This window comes from Athene noctua, chromosome 22 (genome assembly GCF_965140245.1).
Source record: "Athene noctua chromosome 22, bAthNoc1.hap1.1, whole genome shotgun sequence".
Lineage (NCBI taxonomy): Eukaryota > Metazoa > Chordata > Aves > Strigiformes > Strigidae > Athene > Athene noctua.
In genome coordinates, this window is record NC_134058.1 from 2,820,475 (window position 1) to 2,840,721 (window position 20,247).

At 42.8% G+C, this 20,247-nt stretch overlaps 1 protein-coding gene across 3 annotated transcripts in view; it reads right to left on the bottom strand.

Annotated features, from left to right (window-relative positions):
• Window positions 1-20,247, bottom strand: part of LOC141969419 (ATPase family AAA domain-containing protein 3-like) — a 29,281-nt gene that overhangs the window by 7,697 nt on the left and 1,337 nt on the right. For all 3 annotated transcript variants that reach the window (XR_012635046.1, XR_012635045.1, XM_074925167.1), the window contains exons 3-15: window positions 20,071-20,172; window positions 18,476-18,535; window positions 18,048-18,117; window positions 16,338-16,503; window positions 15,576-15,645; window positions 11,508-11,663; window positions 11,230-11,286; window positions 10,188-10,313; window positions 7,768-7,892; window positions 5,397-5,448; window positions 4,426-4,496; window positions 812-979; window positions 122-230 (exon numbers count right to left, since the gene is read on the bottom strand). Coding sequence is in view for 1 of the 3 variants with exons in the window: in XM_074925167.1 (XP_074781268.1) it covers window positions 122-230; window positions 812-979; window positions 4,426-4,496; window positions 5,397-5,448; window positions 7,768-7,892; window positions 10,188-10,313; window positions 11,230-11,286; window positions 11,508-11,663; window positions 15,576-15,645; window positions 16,338-16,503; window positions 18,048-18,117; window positions 18,476-18,535; window positions 20,071-20,172 (1,332 nt within the window). In the remaining 2 variants the exon portion in view is untranslated. The remainder of the gene's footprint in view (window positions 1-121; window positions 231-811; window positions 980-4,425; window positions 4,497-5,396; window positions 5,449-7,767; window positions 7,893-10,187; window positions 10,314-11,229; window positions 11,287-11,507; window positions 11,664-15,575; window positions 15,646-16,337; window positions 16,504-18,047; window positions 18,118-18,475; window positions 18,536-20,070; window positions 20,173-20,247) is intronic.

Sequence of the window (20,247 nt, forward strand, 5' to 3'; positions counted from 1 at the left end):
CTGTATGGACATAATGAAACTTCCAAGGTGAGACAAGATCTGAGACTCCCAACATCAAACACTCAAACCTTCCAGAAAGGGAAAACAAAATAAGCAGCCCAGTGGTAAAAGCCCTACTTACCTGCCATGCCACAGCAAGCTGAGAGATCTCTCGGCCAGACATGCCCTCTGTCAACCTGGCAATCTCTGAGCACTTCTTTCCGTAGTCAAACTGGGCCAGCTTCAAACGTCTAAAAAGCAGAACAACAAGGATTAGTTTGCATGTAGCCACAGGACAGGACGGGAGGGTGAGGGAGTCAGAGGTAGGCTTTGTAAAGAGCAACACTTACAATGAAATCAAAGATCAGATCAATCTTTCTACAAAGATCCAGCCTGAGCACAGAAGTTGGTCTCCTGGGCCCAGAAAGGCCGATTTTGTGGCACAAACATGCGTACCTGGATTAAGACCAAAAAAGTGCAAGAACTGCACAGCACACAAGGAAACGAGTCGCTTGGTCCAATTTGTCTCTGCTAAGCCAAAGACAAGGGCTTGGATATGAGGAGTTCCAACAGTGTTCCTACTTGCATTATTGCCTCCAGTGCAGTTACTGGTCCCCTAAATTTTAAGGGCACAACAAACCATGGCATGAAGTTCTAGGATGGCATCTCATCCCATAACAGGATAGCAAGAGGCATCTCTCCAGTCCTTCTGTACTACTTGTTTACAGTGGGTTTATAGATAGTGTGACAGAATACACTGGAAAGCAGATTATAAAAAACAACCAAAGAAAGGGAATGCTATAGGATGGGAGAGTTCTGCAGGGATACTCACTGTTTACCCTCTGTGGCTGGTTTCAAGACATGCCTATCAAAATACATTCTCACAAGCCGCTCCCGTTCTTCTAGCTGGGGCAGATCAAAGTTCACCATTTCATCTATTCGGTCATTGATAGCCCAATCAAATTGCTCAGGCTGGTTGCTTGCTAAAACAAGCATAAACCTGGAAGCACAAAGTGAGAGAGGAAAGACTGAAAACCCCATAAAAGTAAAAATTAATGAACCAGTCTGAACGTTGGGAACCGTCATGGCCAGTATCAAAGACATTTCATCACCTGACACGTCTGAAGATTCCTCAGAAACAGCTTTGTAACAGCATCTCAAGCAACATACTAAAATGCAGTGCAGTTTAAGCTATTTGGAACCAAAATGCGTTTAACTCAGTACTCAGCCTTCCAATACGAGCCTGCCCCACTCTGCCTTTGCCACTGGAGCCTAATTTATCACTTTACCCCCAATCTCCCTCAAGTTAGGGATATCACAAACATTTAGCCAGAGTACAGCCTCCCAGGGACCTCTAAGTCTGAAACCTTGGAACAAAGCTGGACAACACAGAGAGATGTTCTCTGGCACATACGTATCTCCAGTTTAAATCCCAGTTTGGGGAACTGACTTCAAGCTCACTGTGCAGCACCCTAGAATCATGAGGGGCTGTCTTAGTCCTGCTCTGAAGGGATGAACAGCAGCCAAACTGAAAGCAAAGAGCGTTACTGAAGCCTCAGGCAGCTCAGCAAGCTGCAGAATGGACCCAGCCTGGCCCGAGGGGAGCGTACCACTGCTGGGTCTGCCTGTGGGCAGCTGGTAAAAGCTGACTTAACTGCTCGAAGCAAGTCTGACATCACACTCCTGCTGCCAAGTCCAACACGTGCAGAGAGACATTCACAACGGGTACCACAAAACAAAGGTGGTTTGGTTTTACCAAGCTTTGCTCCACAGTACAGATGTGCCAGCTTGCAGGTCCTGCTCTTTCCTCACACATTTTGAAGCCAGAAGCCCTTTCTTTTGCTCTGTGATGATATTTCTTCCCCATGCCAATTCTACTTTAATGCTTTAATTGACGTTACCAGCTTAACAGTGCATTACAATTGGAAACGGGCTTTTAACCACAGTTATTGGAATATTGACATTCTTGCAGTCTGTTTAAATCTTAGTCTACAGGGGGCTGTGTTCTCTGCTGTCATTTCTGACGATAACTTCACCAACCCAAGAGCCACACAGGCATGAAACCTTTCCTTTTCTACCAACAAGGAGTTCCCCCAAGCCCCTACAGAAACGCAGCTTGGATAAAGGATTGACATGCAACCTGATATTCAGGCCCTGCTCATTTCTGTGGCAAAAGAGCAAGAGATGCAGGCACTGTCAGCTATTCAGCAAGGAGATGCAGGAAGTTCTTTGAGAAATTTAAGCCAGCAATTCACAATACTTAGTTACACTGGTGACAAATCACTGGTAAAGTAACAGTACTCCTCAGGGTCTCACCAAAACAGCTAGATTTACATGCACTATTAGACTTATTCAAGTGAACTCCCATTCATGGATAGAGGACTCCTCGTTGCCCAAAGCAGCAATAAGGCTGTTCAGAAGTAAAAAGCAGCGCATGAATCACAAGGACATGTTCAGTCTCCTCGAATGGCTCACAGTTTATTGAATTCAACATCTGACAAAATGACAGCCCAACTGTTTTGAACGGAGGCACAGCACCCACCAGCACCAAACAAGCACGCCCAGAGCTCTGCTAAGGCAATTCAACATCAGGAGAAAGAATTGTCCCCTTACCAGCCCCTGCCAGTCACTGGCTCGCAGTGCAATTATAAATCTGGGCAAAAAAAAAAATCACGTTGCTGGATCCACAGCGATTAGTCACCACAAGTCTGAAAAGGACTATTTCCTAGGAAAAGGGGGGACTATCTGAAGCTAACACATACACACTATTATTCTTAAAAGTTCTGCAGTTCCATCTAAACATCTTTATCACCTCTGCAGGCACAGGGCAAAAGACATTTCTACAGATAACCCAGGAACTCAGGATATCTACAGTTTTCACCTTGGAAACTGAGTTTCTATCTTAAGCACCATTTGCTCTTGGTCCTGTGGAACATACACATCTTGCCAATATATATTTATTATATTTTTTTCTTGCAAACAGCAAGTACATTGTTTAATAATAATTACACTCAAGTCAGCATTTACAAAGCAATTCTATATATCATTTCAAAAGAGACACACTATTCTCCCAGAGAAGAAACCAAGGATCTTGCAGAGTTCTTGCAGGCTCAACACCTTCCCTTCTAGCAATCCACTCAGTTTGGAAAGGCACACCTTCCAAGGGCTGCAATGTGACAGAGAAGGGTACAGAGGACCTACATACAAGCAACTACCAGTTAAAATTGCATTGATTTTAACAAGCTCAAGAGACACCCCAAGGACGGAAAATGCCCTGCTGTTGTCCTGAAACAATGACCTTCTAGAATATTTATTTCAGTGTCATGAGGTTACTATAACAGGTGTTTCACTACAACCTTTCTAAGGGAGCAGTTCGCTGAGAAACCCACCTTCCCAATCAGACAACTTTTCTTGTTGGCTCAATTTCTTTGTAAGAGAAGCTTAACAACTACGTAAAGTTCACACAGAAAAAAAAAAAATGACAAAGATTATTTGAAAAAGGTCAAGGAAAGACCATCTCTCTCATGACAGCCAGGAAATGGCTCTTGTTTAAGCAGTGCTCTCCAGGAAGCTAGCATTAATGTGACACAGTGAGCATGGATGGATCAGCAATAAAATTCACACACATGCACACATCTGTTAAGTCAGCCCTGCAATCATCTGCGTTTAGCAAATCTATTAGCAGCCACGAAGGAAACCGCTCTGGGATTCCTACATTTACGTGCAACGCTGCACCCAGACATACTGAGCCCACAGCTCAAAAGAACTGGGGTCAGATTTAAGCTCGTTTGCCTCGAAGTTTCAAGCCCACTCCTGGCACACACACGTGAGCAGCACGGAAAGAAGCCACCAAAGCACTGGAGAGGAACAAGCACGAGCTGAAGCATTTCTGGAGAGATGAGGAAACATTCAGCCAGTATCACACCCTGCATTCTCCTTTGTGGTATTGATATTCATGGGCCCAATACTGTGCTTGTTTAAACAGCAGGTACTGATCGAGAAAGAGAATGTTCTCATTAAGACCATCAAGATGTTCTAATACCAACCATTTTGGGAAAGAATTTCCCTGCAGTGCTGGGAGCCACACACAGTATGGACAACACACAAAAGGGAACTGCTCACCACTACATACCACATGCAGGGGAAGTGTTGCCCTGACAGGCAGTTCAAGATCCCTTTTGCACATCCGCTACTCTTTTTTGCACTGATCTCTACCCTGTGTACAGCCCTTCTGAGTTCTAATTTCCAGGTCCAAGTGTTAAAGGAAGAGCAAGGTACATTCAGTATATAAGCTGACAAGGGGATATTCTATGCAGATATTCTCAAGTCCTTAGTAGCACGGAACATACATTTCCAACTTCCATTTGCACACCACAGACTCTTTCCAGAATTTCCTCAATTCATGGAAATATCAAACTGCTGTAAGGGCTGAAACTGGATACTTACTTGTTGCTGTGCTGCCCTGTTCTGTGCAGGAATGCATTTAAAGTTGCTCTGAGATCTTCACTGATTTTCTCCTGCAAAGATGAAATCCAAAGGAAGATCAACTGCTTGGGGACTCAAGGCAGGTCACAGTTTTAAGCAGCATTACTGACAAAGTGAGTACTGGTATTGTCAGGATTTGCATTACAGTAGAATCCAAAGCACTGTAATACCTTAGAAAAAAAGGATCAATTTATATACCCAGGAAAAAGGTTAGCAATTAAAGCTTCCAGCAGAGAGATTAAATATTTACCCACAGACATTCAGTGATTCTCTTGACTTCAAACCCAAGGCTCTAACTATCGGCCCAGGTGCCTTTCCCTGCTGAACACTATTTTAACTGGGAATTCCAGTAAGATACTTAGAGGAAAATCAGCCACTGCAAAGAATTCACTTACACATTCTAAGTAATCTTCTAGGGATAGCTCTTTTAAATAGACTGCTGGGGTTCAAGCAGCATTCATTGTGCAATATGGTGACTTACTTTAAAAACACAAATCATTGGTACAGGAGAAGCTGCTAGTGTAGCTTTGTTAATGTAGGGAAAAGCAGTGCTGTTATGAAAACCTCCCAAGATAAATATCTGTTGGGACAAAACCCAAACCCTGCAGGGTACCAGCTCTGCAGTATGAATAATCTTCTCTTGTTTTCAAGATACACCTCTTTCTTTCCTACTGCCCAGTCACCTGCAAAACCTCCAAAAAGATGATGTCACTCATCTTTTGCAGAGAGGAATTCTCAAGTCAGTCTTCAGATGCTCATTCCATTCAGCTGCCAGACACTAATTCCTTGTCTCTGCATCACTTAATTAGGTGAGTAGTAAGGCACCTGCCAGTTTTAATCTTTTGCCTGTTGAAGCTAGGTAATCAGGTTAAACAAGGCAGCTGTTGGCTGACTAACTCTGCAGCATACACAGATAACAGATAAGTACTTACTGTTGCCCTCTTCCGCAGAAACGCGTCCGCTTCATCCACAAATAGCAAGAGGCTGCAAAAGGAAAGCACTACACAGTAACAGGAGACAGGTAAGTGAGGCTCAAATGGCTCAAGGGTTCTCCTCTCCTACTACCAGACACCCACAACTAACCAGCTGGAAGCCCAAGGGATTATAAGAGCCAATTCACTTCTTAAGGCAACATTTCTCAGCGAAGCTACAGCAACATTTCCATCCCATACACCTGGCCCATCCCAACAGTTAAGAAAGAGGCATTAGCTTAAGATGCCTTAGGCCATAAATCTGACTCCAGGCCTTGCGTTTTGTTTCCTACTGTTCAGAAGCAGACTGAACAGAAGAAATTCTAGGGCCCACAACCTCAACCGCCTCCAAATTTTTAAATATAGATGGGAGTTTTCATGGGCTTGGTTTGGCAACGGGCTTGTAGCTAGCAGTGCTGGCACATTACTGCCACGTTGGGGTAGATCTTTGAAATTTAGACTTTGCTCCCAAAGGATTTTCAAGGGCTCATTTCAGCATTCCCTCCTATTCAGAGTAAAGTGTGCAAGGGTACAAGACAGGTACACGAGCATACAAGAAACCATGGGTGCCAATGGCATCTTCCTGCCATTCTTCTTCCTTGTACCCTTCTGAAAACCTGAAACCAGTCCTCCCCTGCAACCTGCTTTGTTATTTTATGGACTTGTTCCTTTCCAAACCACACTAGCAATAATATAATGGTTTTATTACCTATGGAGAAGTGAATTAATAAAGTCAATGAATAATTCACAAAAATAAATTCACTTATAACCCAAGGGTAGTGCTCTTCCCAAGAGACAAAGCACATAAAGATGTTTATCAATAACAGAGCCAAGCTGCTCATAAAGCTGTCACAGCTTGTATTACCTTCTTGCCTAGCTTCAAAACCAGCTTTCTTTCAAGGGATTTCAGGGCCTATTAACATCTTTTACTCCACTGCAGTTTTTCTGAAAATATTCTCAGCTACAGTCTCTGCAGAGGAGTGTCTTCTATCACAACAGCTTTCAGCTAACAAAGGCAAGACAATACTAACAGCTAACACTGTTGGATATCTGGAATAAAATCTGCTTAAATACTTGAATGTTGCTGGACACATGTAACCTTTGATCACAACTGTCACAAGATGGCCTCTGAAGTGTAGGACGTTCAAATGCACAGAAGTTTTTATCAGGACAGAGAATAAGACCCAGGCCATGCTGTGAAATAGAATCTTTAGCAAAAGCATCCATCAGTCTTCATCCAGTTGAGTATCCTCATATCTCCTCCAAATTATTTTTCTGATTTCACTTAAATTCTTACACCTTTCCTTCTATAGCTCCTCAGAGTAGGAGAAGCTTAAAGAGTTTAAATCCTCAGGACTTTTACTCTGCAAGTTTTTTGGGTTTTTTTTAAGGGGAAATAGAAACATTTAGATGATGAATGCAGCAAGGATTAAAACAGACACTGCAAGATAATGTCCAGCTAAAGCAATCAGAGAACACATAAATCACTGGTTAGCCACATTTACAGAAAACCTGCAATCAAAACAGCACAAACACCCCCCTAAACTGACACCCACTTCAAGTTTTCTATTGAATTTTAATATTTTGGCTGGACAAGCAACTTCTCAGCTACCTCTGGACTGCAAAAATCCATTTACACTAGTATGAACAAATTAACTACATACTCTTAGAAAATCAGGGAGTCAAGATTTAGCCTCAACATGAATGCTTTTCTGCAGATGAGTTTTCTTTCAAAGGTGACCAAAAAAGCACAGCAGCTTGTGACCTTTACACCTAACATCAAATCCTTTGGCACGTCTCCCCCTTATCCTCTTTTATTTCTTGTAATTTGCTACTTCTGCTTGAGACTCAGAAGTAAACAAGAAGCTGATCCAAACATTATCAGAGTCTAAAATCTGAGCAACTGCAGCAGGGAACATAATATCCAGAGAGTGTAAACATCTGGTTACACCTCCATTTGTGCTAAGACTTCAAACTACTGTCAGAGAACTAATCACTCTGAAAGACATGTGTCCCAGCCTGCCAGTGGGCAGTGTCTCTCCACTGCCTCATGAGATCAGCAGATATGACTGATCTGGAAAATCTGAAGTAAACAAGAAGGGTCTGAGGGAGCAGAAGAGCAAAAGCTTTCAGCCTTTGGAATATTACTCAGCAGCGGGAATTCACTCATTCTAGGAAAACTTTAGGAGATGTTTTTTCTGGTCAGTGTTACCTCATCTGTGCAAGAGCAGCATTCAACAACAAAGCAGGACTAGGGGTCTGAACTACATTGCTGCAGTGAGTTTCTCTGAACAAAAAAACAAGTTTAGGATTCAGAGGAACCTCTACTTACCCTCTCCTACTGGTGTTTGCCCAGTCAAAGAGTTTATGCATGGCAGTAACTCCTTCTCGCCCCATGGGGGCAACATCGCCACCGGTCATTATGGCATAATCCATGCCTGAGTGCACAGCTAATTTCTGGAAGGAAATAAAACCAGTGAGTTAAGCACTCTCCTTCACTGCAAGTCCATGGAAGATGAGGAGGGAAATAAAAGTACGTTTAGTCCTATCAGCATGCTTATTTACAGAGGGTAAGCATGCTCTTAGAGAAGAGAGTACTACTTTAGTCCCTGAGGGGCAGCTTTTAGCATTGCTCTGAATGGGAATGAAAGATTAGTCTTCTGGCAACACACAAAATTTGAATGCTAGAAGGCATTGCTGAGAGTTCTTAGACCTCCATCTTCACCTTGTGCATTGTTTATTTCTTCATGCTTTAGTTTATAACCTCCTCCGTGCAGCAGGAAAGGATTCTGTTCTCTACTAGATCCTTGCTTAACTGATACAACTCAAAATTTTAGCCATTCAAAAAAAATTTAAAACCCTGGGATTAAATGGTCAGTGAAGCCAATGAGTATTTAGGCAAAATAACGGAATTTTCCTTTTGCATTTTAAAGCCTGCCAGAACTCATTGGTCTGGTGGCTACTAAATAAAGGGTTTTGCTATCTCCCTTAAGCCTGCAGGTTAAAAATAAAACAAACAACCCTCTGATTTTTTTCTAGGACAGAAAATGCAAGTCTATCCATGAAACAAGTTTGACAAGATGTAGCCAACGTTAACCAAGCACAACAGAAGAGCCTATGGCTTGCACCGACCAAAGCTTGCTCAGGCTGTCACGTCACTGCAGGGCACAATTACAGCTGTGGCAAAGCCTCCCTCTCCTTCAGCCCAGACAGGTCTGCCAGGAGCTATGTGACACTGTAATTAAGCTCCAGCTTAAACCTGCTCTCCATCTCAGTGGTGAATTAGCCCACAAACACCTGTGTCTGAAAGAACAGACTTCCCTAGGATTTGAAGACAGTAAATGGGAAGATGTCTCCCTCCCCTCCGTTTCAGAAAGCAGTTCCAAAGCAGCCCCCAGCCGAGACCTGCCAGGGTGACAGACAGCAGGCTGAGTTCACACTCCGTGAGCTACCCAGTTCTGCTGAGTCAAGGAAAGTCATCTGAAGGTTAAAATGAACAAGTCGACCCAAGGACATCAGCAACAGCCCCTGCAAAACACACTTAGCTGAATCCAACCAATTATCTGCTGTGCAGCAGGAGTCTGGGGAAAAAAAAAAAAAGCAAGCTTTGCTCTGCTCATTAAAATCACCCAGCTCCTGCTATTAATGTTTAGTATTTTGTATCAGTCCAAAGCTGGAAGCTTTGAGAGTTGCACTGAAGTGTGTTTACATCTGAATCCTGTCACACAGCATTACTACTTACCACCACAGACCCATACATGTCTTTGCCCTGCAGGAGTCAAAGGCGGCCACCACGCTATGACACGCCGTTACTGCTGTTCCAAAAAGGCAACAATCTCTGTTGTTGCTGACATTAACCCAAGTGCAAAAGTCACAGCTCAGGAAACAGTCAGCTTCCCAGCACTCTCCAGAGCACAAAGGTCTCACTATTACATCCATCTCCCTTCTGATCAACCCCAATCTTTTACACTACCACCACCCCCCCTTTGGGGTTTCTATGCTTTTGGGGAAAAGTGTTAAGAATAAACTACTACTTCGTCCACTGCCAATCTCTTCTCAGCTCTTACACTTCTCCCTTCCTCTCCTTACGCTGCTGCTGCCATTTCCTAGACCTGTCTGTCTCCATTGGCTTTAGAAACCCAAACTAGGTGGCATACTGTCAGAGCAGGCAGCAAAATACTACCGGGATATGGTATTGACGTATGTATTGACAGAGAAGAAAATTCAACTTGCATCAGCACGTCAAATCTGCCACTGTTAAACAAGTATATGAAACCTCAAATCTAGTGAACGAGCACTGAAGAACAAGTCAAATATCAAATCCTGAGTCAAATCCGTGCAAAACCCACCCTGATAGCGTGTATACAGAGCGAAGCCATACCTAGCTCTGCTCTGGGATTGGCAAGCGACAACAGGAAAGACCCTATTTAGACAAGTACACAAAATTAACAGAGGTGGAAATGAGACAGCAGGCTGGTGTTGTGATTTCACAAGTCACAGTTGCCAAGTGCATTTTCCAGATGGAAGGGCTCTTCTGCCTACGCTTAGCACTAGAAACCAAGTGACTGTACTAATTTAGAGTTGAAGCAGGCTGGATGCCCTTTCCTCTCTTCCCAACAGAGACACAAGATTGTTCCCAATGTTGATGCAATACTACAGTAACAGATTTCAGACGAGGGAGAGTGCTTAGATCCTGAAGTTTTCCGAGCATCCGGCAACATGCAGGTTGTCACCATCTTGGCAGAGTTTTACCTTGGCAAAGAGCGTCTTTCCCGTGCCAGGGGGACCATACATAAGAATATTCCTGTATAGGCTTTTGTTCTTTTTTGTATTTCTTGTTGCTATGGCAATGTCTCTCACACGTGCTTCTAACTGTGGCTGCAAGAAAAGGGTTAAAACTTAAGGAACATAAAGTACCAAGAGACCTGCATCTATCAGCTTCACAGAATAGTACCAGCAAGAAGTAGGCAGCACTCCTACAGCCTCATGCTTTTAAGCCTTAACTTCAGTTGCTTGTTACTCAGGACCAGGGTCTTTTCCCCTTCTATGTCAGGATTTAGTCGATTTGATGTTCTGTCCACTTGGCTACAATTCTTCTATAAGAAAAAGCAGCCGTGCAGGAAGCACGTAGTAACTACTGTAAGAACTGGTAACACCTAAATATTAACTTCCTACTGGATGCCCTGGGAGGGATATATCAAAACATAAGCAACTCTCTGCAGCACTAACTCTTTCAAGTAAGTCATAAACATGTTCATACTTATTACTGTGTTTGTAGAGATGCTGAGAGAAAGCTACTCCTGCAGGGAGCATGTTCTCTCAGCAGCTTCAAGCAGCACTTAAATTTGCCTGATACCCAGGAATCACATTCAGAAGCAAATATACAGAAGCAGCCCTAATTAGCAAGTTAATCATTCACAAGATGGGCAAATGCACACACTTCTTCGGCTTTTTTGGTCTACAAGCAGATCTAGGTTCATCTAATCTGTTAAGAATTACTGAGACAAGTAGAATTCTGCATATTAATATGCTGACTACAGAGAAAAACTACAGCACGGCAAGGACTGAACTGAGACTTCCAACTGCTTTGCACAGAGGAAAAAAGGTTAACAGAGTGCTTAAAGCCTGTCACACTCAACACAGGAGCTTATTTACAGTCTCAGTGCCCCAAGGGTGCTATGTCTCCAGAATTACTGGAATTACAGCTTTTGAAGCGAGTGGAAGGAAACAGCCGTTCTTATTTAGATTCCAAAATCATCCTTCACAGACCAAGATAGCAAAATCGAGTACTCACGCTGAGAACAACTCCTTCAAGGGCATCATGAGCCTTGCTGGTAAGACGCTTGCCAACCTAGGGAGGGCAAATTCAATTACTGACATGTAGAAATCAACCACAGTTTTCACAACTGGACAAAAAGATCACGTGAAATGACAACTGAGCTCAGCCCCCCTATGCCATCTCAAACAGTACGTTTATTCACAAACCCATGGGCAGCTCCCTGCCTGACACAAAGAGCTGCAAAAGGAGTTCTGCATCCTCAAGGCTGAGCGCAACACAAAGCTAAACTTTACCTTGATGGGATGCTTCAGTGCCTCCAGCACCGTAATGCGTGAGGTTTCTCTCACCAGGGAAGGTTTGCCCAAACGTGCTTCTATGTATCGCCCCGCTACTGCCGTGGCGTTCTTGGCAGAGTAAACACCCACTGCCAGCAGGGTTAGGCCGGCCACCTGCAAGAAAAAGGAGGAAGGATTAGGAAAAACACTTGGCAAGGCAGTGTTATTTTGTATGTAGCATGCCCTGTGGTGGGGAATTAAGATTCAGGACAAATGCTGACCAAGAGGAGTTTATTTGTGGTAAGATGTTTTATCCCTGTTCAGACAGTCAAGGTCTCACACTCCCTATTCGTAAGGCATTTAGGGCTCTTACACCCCACAGTGTGAAAGGCAGAGGAAGCACAAGTAATGCATATAGTCACATATCCAGAAGTATGTACTCCCTGCTCAAAATGTGGGTGGCTTTTCAGACTATGTATTAAGACAAACAGCCACGAGGCTTTGCTACAAACCAGAGGTATAAACCTCCTGTGAGAAAACACCATCACCCATAATGCTGAAGCTTTAAGCTTCCAGTGTTATGGACAAAAGCACATAGGGAAAGTGGTGTGGTTTTTTTTTCCAGGAACTCTGTGTAGGCAGTTAAGAACAGACCCATGTCAACCAGGTGCTGTCTGACAGACCATCCCCTCTCACCATACAAGAACACGTATGCTGAATGAAAGATGCCAAGCCAAACATCTGAACTGTGGCTGCCACCAAGGCTGGATGCAGTAGGGAACAAAAAGGACTAGCCAGGGAACACTTGCTTAAGGTGATCAGTCACGCCAGACCCAACACAACAGGAAAATAAGTACTCAAGAAGAGCTTCAAAGCCAAAACCACCATGGGAATTACCCTCACTGCATCAGAAATCCCAGAACACGAAACATTCCCATCAATTTGCCAGTGAAGCAGAAAGACTCCAGACCTCTCTGTGGTTTATGGCTGTTGCTCGGCTCAGCGCTGTGTTGGCTCATATTAAACCAAGAGCCCTGCAGGCAGCTTCTTCCACCATAGCTAGCTGTCACAACGGACAACGAGCTGTACTGACAGTGCTAAAGACACTCCAGGAGGCTGCTAAGAATAACGTTTCAGGACAGGATTTGAAATCAAGACTTTACAGAAGTCTTCAGCATGTACAGGATTGTTTTCTTAATTCTCAAGTGACTGATAGCCCAGATAATTTTTGTAGAAGTTTTATAAAAATTTACTTAAGGTGCACAAACATAAGTCTCCGGTTCCATCTGTTTGTACATAGGCAAGTGAGTCAGTTGATTTAACAGAAGTCCTATTCACCTGAAAATACAAGGGAACAAAGGGCACTACTTTTAAACTGAGAGGTGTTTGGGAAGAGGCCAACTGTTCCACGCAGTCCTGAGTGCAAGTAAGCAGTTGTGTTCAGCTTGCAGCTAGATGTCAATAATCCACATCAGAGCAAGATCAGATAGACAAAAGAACAAGCTGCAGCAATAGCTTGTAAAGCAAGCAGACTTTTACTACAAGTGCAGAACAAGGTCAAAAGCCTCAAGGCCAACAAGGATGGCATTGTTCAATAAACCACGAGACACCATCTGTTCCGTTTCACTCCGCTTAAACGTGTGACATCACCTTTGCTTTGGATGGAAACATGAACGGTCCAGAACTGCGAGTTCCAAGACGCAGAGAGTAAGATGACCTGATTCATCTCAGTTTACAGGGACTTAAGAACACAAAAGAGATTTCACCTTTTTAGCAGCCTCCCTCTAAAAACAAGGTACCATGACAAAACAACCTCATGCACTCTCACACCACCTGCTTTAGCAACTTCTGGTACTAAGCAAAGTTACAGGTTGATACATCAGATCCACACAGGCAGAGAAGTATTTCAGACTTTAGGACTTCACTGACATTCATGTTACAAGACAGAAATACAGCTTTAAGACTGGCAGCTGTGTATCAAAACAGGAGAATTACTCGAGTCTCACATTCAGAGAACCCCATTACTATGCCAACTCCACAAACCAGTCTGATTACGGTGCTTATCTGTTTATCATGAAGTAGCTAGCAAATGAATGAATCTCTGACTGAGAAGCAAACTGAATTCCACTAAAAAAACCCTCAAACAACCCAAAAAAACCCCCACTTTTGAGCAGAACCTTTGGGGTTCTGCTTGGAGAAGAGGCAGAAAAAGAGCAGCCTTTACAGCAGGCAGGAAGAGCTGAAAGCCCAGGGCTGATTTAGAGGAACCCTAAAATAACTGGTTAATTCTTACCTTATAGTCATTTTTCAAAGCAATAGAAAATATGAGTTCCAGCTGTGTTATTTCCTTTCCAAAAATATATTTAATTTTTTTTTTTTTTTTTTAAGCTAAATGTCCCAAATTCACAAGACAAGAGCTTGTCAGAAGCAAAAATGACCATAATGCAGGAAAACAGTATCTGGGTCAAGAGAATACGCAGCTAAAAGCACCAAGGACTAATCTGTAAAAGGCTCTGAATACTGCAGGCATTCCAGGCAGAGCCTACAGATCACAAAAGGATCCACTAAAAGCATGTCTTGTTCTCCCCAGGGCACTCAGGCAAAGCGTCTTTTGTATCAGGCTGTGTGTATAAAACCAGAGGGTGGAGCAGGTGGTGGTGACTGGCTTAAAGCAAAACGTCCATTTTAACAAGCCATGCTACTAAAAATATATTTTCACTGTAAAGTGGTTTTTTTTTTTTATAAGTAGTACACTGAGAAACAACTTTATGTCCATAAGAAGTCCCTGCCAGTCCTGTGAAAAACGTTGGTCTGTGTGTAACAGTTCTCTAAGTGCTTTCTAGGCTACATCAAAATTAGATACAAAATTGTGAGATAAGCGGCAAAATGACTTTTAGATAAATGTCCTGCAGGGTCTTGAAGTTCCACAGATGAGGAGTGCTCTTTTATAGATGAAAATGGTACCCTCAGACTCCCTGATCGCAGAGAGCTGACTGCCTGCTGTCCACCTGGGATGCGAGTAGGAGGCAAGTTCTTGGCAGCTGACTTGGTGGGAAGAAATTGCAGCTCAGGGACAGAATGCACACAAAAGGGGAATGCTGAAGACTTTCTCTCTGTGAAATCCTTAAAATCATGTACCTTAATGTTATAATTTAAAAACAAAACAAAACTTTAATGATGCATCTCTTACTATTTTCTGGGGAAGCGTTCTCAGAATTTTTTTTTTTTATTGTAAGGGGTACACGATCAAAAAATATTTGAGACCACTGGTTGAGAGGGAACAAACCCCTTTTGTGTCCCCCAGATCAACTACTACACATCTCCAATACTTTCCCTAATACTCCTAAAAAGACAGTCCCAGTTTGGAGTTTAATTGCAAACATATAAAACACAATGGGGGTGGAGGGAAATAGGGATTAGATCCCTGCTCCCCAAAACCCACCCCTGGCAAAGAAATCCTCTAACAGCAGCATTAAATATCTCATAATTCTCTGTTCACCTATAAACACCTATAGATGTTCATGCATCATGAAAGCACAGTGAACATCAATCATTAAAAAGCTGAATGAAAATTTGTCAGCTCAGAGCCTAGTCAGACGTAAAAACTGCATTCAAGGTCTCAAAGAAACAAATCTGCAGTTATCTCTAATTGGCTATTAGATAAAACCCCTACTCCCCTACATCTATGAGACAGCAAATTTGAAAAAAATGAAAAAAAAAAAAATCTGTGAAAGAGACTCATCTACTTTTTTCACAGAATCTGCACCTATTACTTGTAATAACTGGTAAACTTTCAGGTTTGTAAAGGTGATGGTGCCTCCAGAGATAAGACAATTATATGCTGTTGATCAAAACCAGAACTTTTGTGACCAATGAAAACGAATTATCTATACAGAGAAGACGAGAAATAGTTTGAATGCAAATCTGAAGCACAGTTATCTCCTTAAATGAGGACTGCAGAGAGCACTAAGTAAGCAGCAAATTCCTGCCATGGTTTACAGTTTATAAACGTATCAGAGCAAGGAGTTAGTTTAACACACGTTTACAGACTTCACTGGAAGTTATTGATACACGTCACAATCTTACCGTGGCTGTAACTTTATCCCAGTCTGTTACAAAAGCACGGAATCCTTCCCCAAAGAGCATCCCAGCTGTCCTGTGGCAAGCAAACAGCAAGAAAGGTATTTCAAAGGCTGAATTGAAACAATTTCCATGACAACTTTATAACCATCATCTTCAGAACAGTCAAAGCTAACTGAGGGCTCACCTGGGAACTGAAACGTGAACAAGTATGGCAAATACATTTCTAATCCCCTGGTATCTACAGCTGATCTGGGGTTAAATCCAGAAAAGTGTCTGGCATTAAGATGATATCAATTTCTTTAATACATTATTGGTGCTGAACTGTAATAAAAGGTATCTAATTCTAAAGCTTTTTTTATTCAAAAATCCCAGAGGATCTAAGATTAACAAATTACAAACTTAAATGCTCACCCCTTCGAAGACAGACTGCTTTATACCTTCATGGCATACGTTCAGAAAGTGAAAAGAACTCAGTTTTCAGAGTAATTGAGTCTCAATATTAGCAAATAAGGCTTGAAGTAATCTGTTAGAAAAATTGTATAAAATTCACAACTCTACAGTCTCTTTGGTTCACATTCAGATGACAATGCAGCAAGACAAGTGAAAGAGGCTGCTCTAATGTAATTCCTCTTGTTCAGAGGACAAGAATGTACAAACTAATTTCTGATATTCCTCAGAGCTTAGAGGAATAAACAGCAAGGTTTCCTACACGGGAGAAATCTGCAAAAGCAGCAAGGCAACCCACTTCTCCTGACTTGCACATACTTGAGGGACTCCAACACCGTTTGGCGATGTTCAGCAGCTTTTAGGCGGATCTGCTCCCGAATGATGTCTGCGTTCTCCCGCTCGGCCTTGGCACGGGCTCTGGCCTCTGCCTCAACACGCAGCATTTCATTCTTATGCCGCAGCTCCATCTCTCGCTCTACGGTAGCTTGACCAAAAAAAAAAAAAAAAAAAAAAAAAAAAAATTAGAGGACAATCTTTTGGGCTGCCTTAATCCCAGGTAGCAGGCAGGTGAAAGAGGTGCATTGCTTCATCCTGGCTTCACAAGAGCTGAGTGTGGTCCCATAGCAGCAGACTTGAAGATTATAATTCCCTCACACCCTCCCCCAAAAGGCAGCCAATCAGTACAGTATTACAAATACAGACAAGGAATTTTCCCTTTGTGCTCAAAATGATCACACACACCAAATAGGTGGCCTGCTCCAGATGGCACGCTGTGAGAAAATAATCATGGTTGAGTTCTGGAAGTTCAGGGGAAAAAAAAAATTGTTCAGGGGAAACTTCAGTCAGAGATGAACTAAACAATAAGGGATAAAGCAACAGAGGGGGAAAAAACAGAGTGCTAGGCACTGCTGCTGCTCATCAACATCGTTTGAGAGGAAGGGTGACAGCTGCAGACAGTGAAGGACCACCTTGGACAAGTAACTAAACACAGTGTAATGTACACTGCTTGTAAGGAAGAGAAGCAAAATGGAGTGGCCTGTCAAATGTTGCCCCAAACAGGATTTTGGGAGCTCAGTAACTTCAGCCACACAGAACTGTGACACACACACAAAGACTGACGTGAATGGAGAATGAATGAGAAACCTAAGAACAACCCAGGAGATGAGAGGAGGACTTCATAGCCAACACCCTTACCTTCACCATCACTGCAAGAAATCCTGACTGGACCACCCAGTTACTTGATACCTGAATGCTGGACAGTTTACGCTGACATTCCTGTCTTGGTGCCTATGAGTATGTGGATACTACAAGAGTAAAATCACCCTCTCCTACAGGGTTTCACCACTGAGCTTTGTTACATGGTTGTTGCACTACCCTCAAAGCTACCGACAACCACAGAGTACACTAGATGGCAGCAAGGAGCGGACAGTAAAGCATTCCAGTGCTGTGTGCGGAACAAACGAGCCCTCCCGAGCCCAGCTGGTCATACACAAACTGCCTTATGCTTCTAAGGCTTGTGCCTAGTGGAGTCCCACTGGAGTTCTGCAAACCCAGTGATTCCGGTAACTCCACTACAACGAAAAGAAACAAAGCAAGTTTCAGACTCAAAACTTCATTACTCAGCTTTTCTTTTCTACTGGAAACAGTGAATGGAGACCGAGTGACACAGATTCAACCGCTCCTCCCAGGAGCTATTTTGTTTCTCTTCTCTCCTCAAAACTAGTTCTATTTTAGATTGTTCAAGTATAAAATCAGAATTTCAGCTGCTATATCAGGAGATGCTGACAGTTCACTGGGAAATCCAAGTACCACAGGGCAGATGTTCAGGAGTGCAGCCACTTCAGAAACTAATCTTGGAAGCAATCGGTAGTTCTAGTACTACTGGGATTTACCCGTTACTTGCCAAGATGCCAATAACACATGACTCTAATGGAGCATCGACCAATATGGACACGAAATCAAAGATCAGCACAGAGAACTCATACGTCCACCACTCTGTCACTAACTGAAGAAAAATTACTGGCTTACCACGCCTCATGGCTTCCTGCTTCTGTACAGATTCTTCCTGCTTCCTCAGATTCTCTTCATTAGCAAGTTGCTACAGGCAGAGGACAGCAGAATACAAATCAAAATCATAAGAACACAGTCAAGTAGGTATTTGTGTAAGCTTAAGCGCTACAAATGTTTTCAAGCAGCTAGTGCTCAGGTTGAAGCGCATTCTTCCTCTCCTCATCTCCCAGATCCACACTCCTAGCCCCATGCTCCCAGCCACTTTGTCCTAATTCCTGACTTTTGATTTGCCCAGCCAGCACTGTCATTGCCAAGCAAGATGAAAGTAACTGTGCCTAGCATCAGCCCTCTGGCCAGCACGAGAGGGCACAGGTCCAGATCACTGCTTTGACTTAAGAAAGCCACTACACAGTTGCCAGCTGGGCTAGAGAAGGAAGCTATCATACCTGCTGTCGCATCTGTTCATCATAGCGCTGCCTTGCCAATTTGTCCTGGTATTGGGCTCGCTTCAAAAAGAAAAAAAAGAGTATTCAGAATATAAAGATTAAGCATTTAAGAAAGAAGCTAGTCCTGAGGGCAATGAGGTTCGGAACATGCAAAGGGAAAAACAAATGACACCACAGAAACAAAAAATAATCCTGGGTTTGAATATGAACAGGGGCAAGTTTGGGGCAAAACATCCTCAGCCAGCACAAAAAACTCTATGCTGAGAAATCTATATAGTCTGACTTCATTTTAAGGTATGGCAGATATATCAAAAAAGAGCAAGCCTTCCTTGGCCCAGCAAAGGAGACTTCCTTTATTGGGAAAAACATGTTTTTCATGTTTAAAACACGTTAACTGGGCTACCAATTGCAAGCAATAGAACTGTCAAAACATGCTGCCTGTCAGATGAGCTCTTTCTGATCGATTTTCTTGTTCCTCAAGATAATTTCTCATCAATTTTCCACTGCAACTGGCAAATAAACCCCTGTCATCTACACTCAACTGAGGGCCCATATCCTTTAGCAAGGAGGACTCTGTATAAGGGATGATAATATTCTCTATTCCAAGAACACAGACAGCAGAACTGCCTGCAAGTTTTCTCCTCAAAAGCTATAAAGCACAGCACTTCAGAAATAAATTGTGATCGAGTTTGCTTTCACTGCAAATGATGCCCTGTGAACTGCAAGAGTTCAAGAGCTAACTCATGAACAGAGCAGATAACTGTGAAGCTGCTTCCTGAGCCAGCCCCGTTCAAAGTCCAAACTCTGATGGGATAAAAAGCAACATGTGCCAAACAAGCAGTTTTAGCTATCTTCCCAAGCTAGATAATCAATTAGAATTAATCGATCCTCTACTTCCCGTGCTCTCCAAGTAAAATGTCACCATATGTGAGCTAGCTTTTATGCTAATAGCTCACATTTCCCTGATTTCAGTAGTATGTCTAAAACATACCAGAAAGCACCAACATGGCTCCCAACACAGCCTATGGTAACTCTCAGATTTGCATGACTTATCCACTTAAGATAAGCTTTCCTGTCTAAAAGATCAAATTTGGAAGAAACAGGGTTTAAGGCTACTTAAGACTGAAATCCAAATAACTTAAGACATTTCATTGTCCAGGCTAACACATACACTTGATAAGCCAGTAGTCTTTTGAGTTTTTAATGCCATCAGCTGTTAGACACATCTCAGCATGTTCAACAGCACTTCCCTGAAAGTTTCTTTAGGAAATTTTCAAAGAGCACACAATAAAGACTATTACTACCATTACTACTATTCTATTTATTTGACTATTACTACTACTATTACTACCAGTTCCTTTGGATGTTCAAGAATTTGGTAACAAAAGTTCAAGTTGCATGTAACTACAAACTAAGTTTAACATTACAAAGCCAGGGCAGAAGATAGGCTCAGTCTATGAATTGCCTCAAATCTATGGCTGCCCGTGACACCCTTTCCCCCACCCCCAAAAAGAGGCAATTAATGCATTGTTGCCTTTTTCATAGAGGACACAAACAAGGTCTCCCATCACTTGGCTTCCCCCTCATTCCCTTACTGCTTGATGCTGTTTTGTTTCTTCACTGAGTGTTTTTCGTCTCTCTTCTGCCTGTACCCGTATCTGCTCATTCTTCAGTTGTTCTATGGCAGCTTCATACTCCTATCGAGACAAAGAAATAATAATCACAAATGATCCCAATACACCATCCTACAGAGAACTGCTAGCGACGATTAC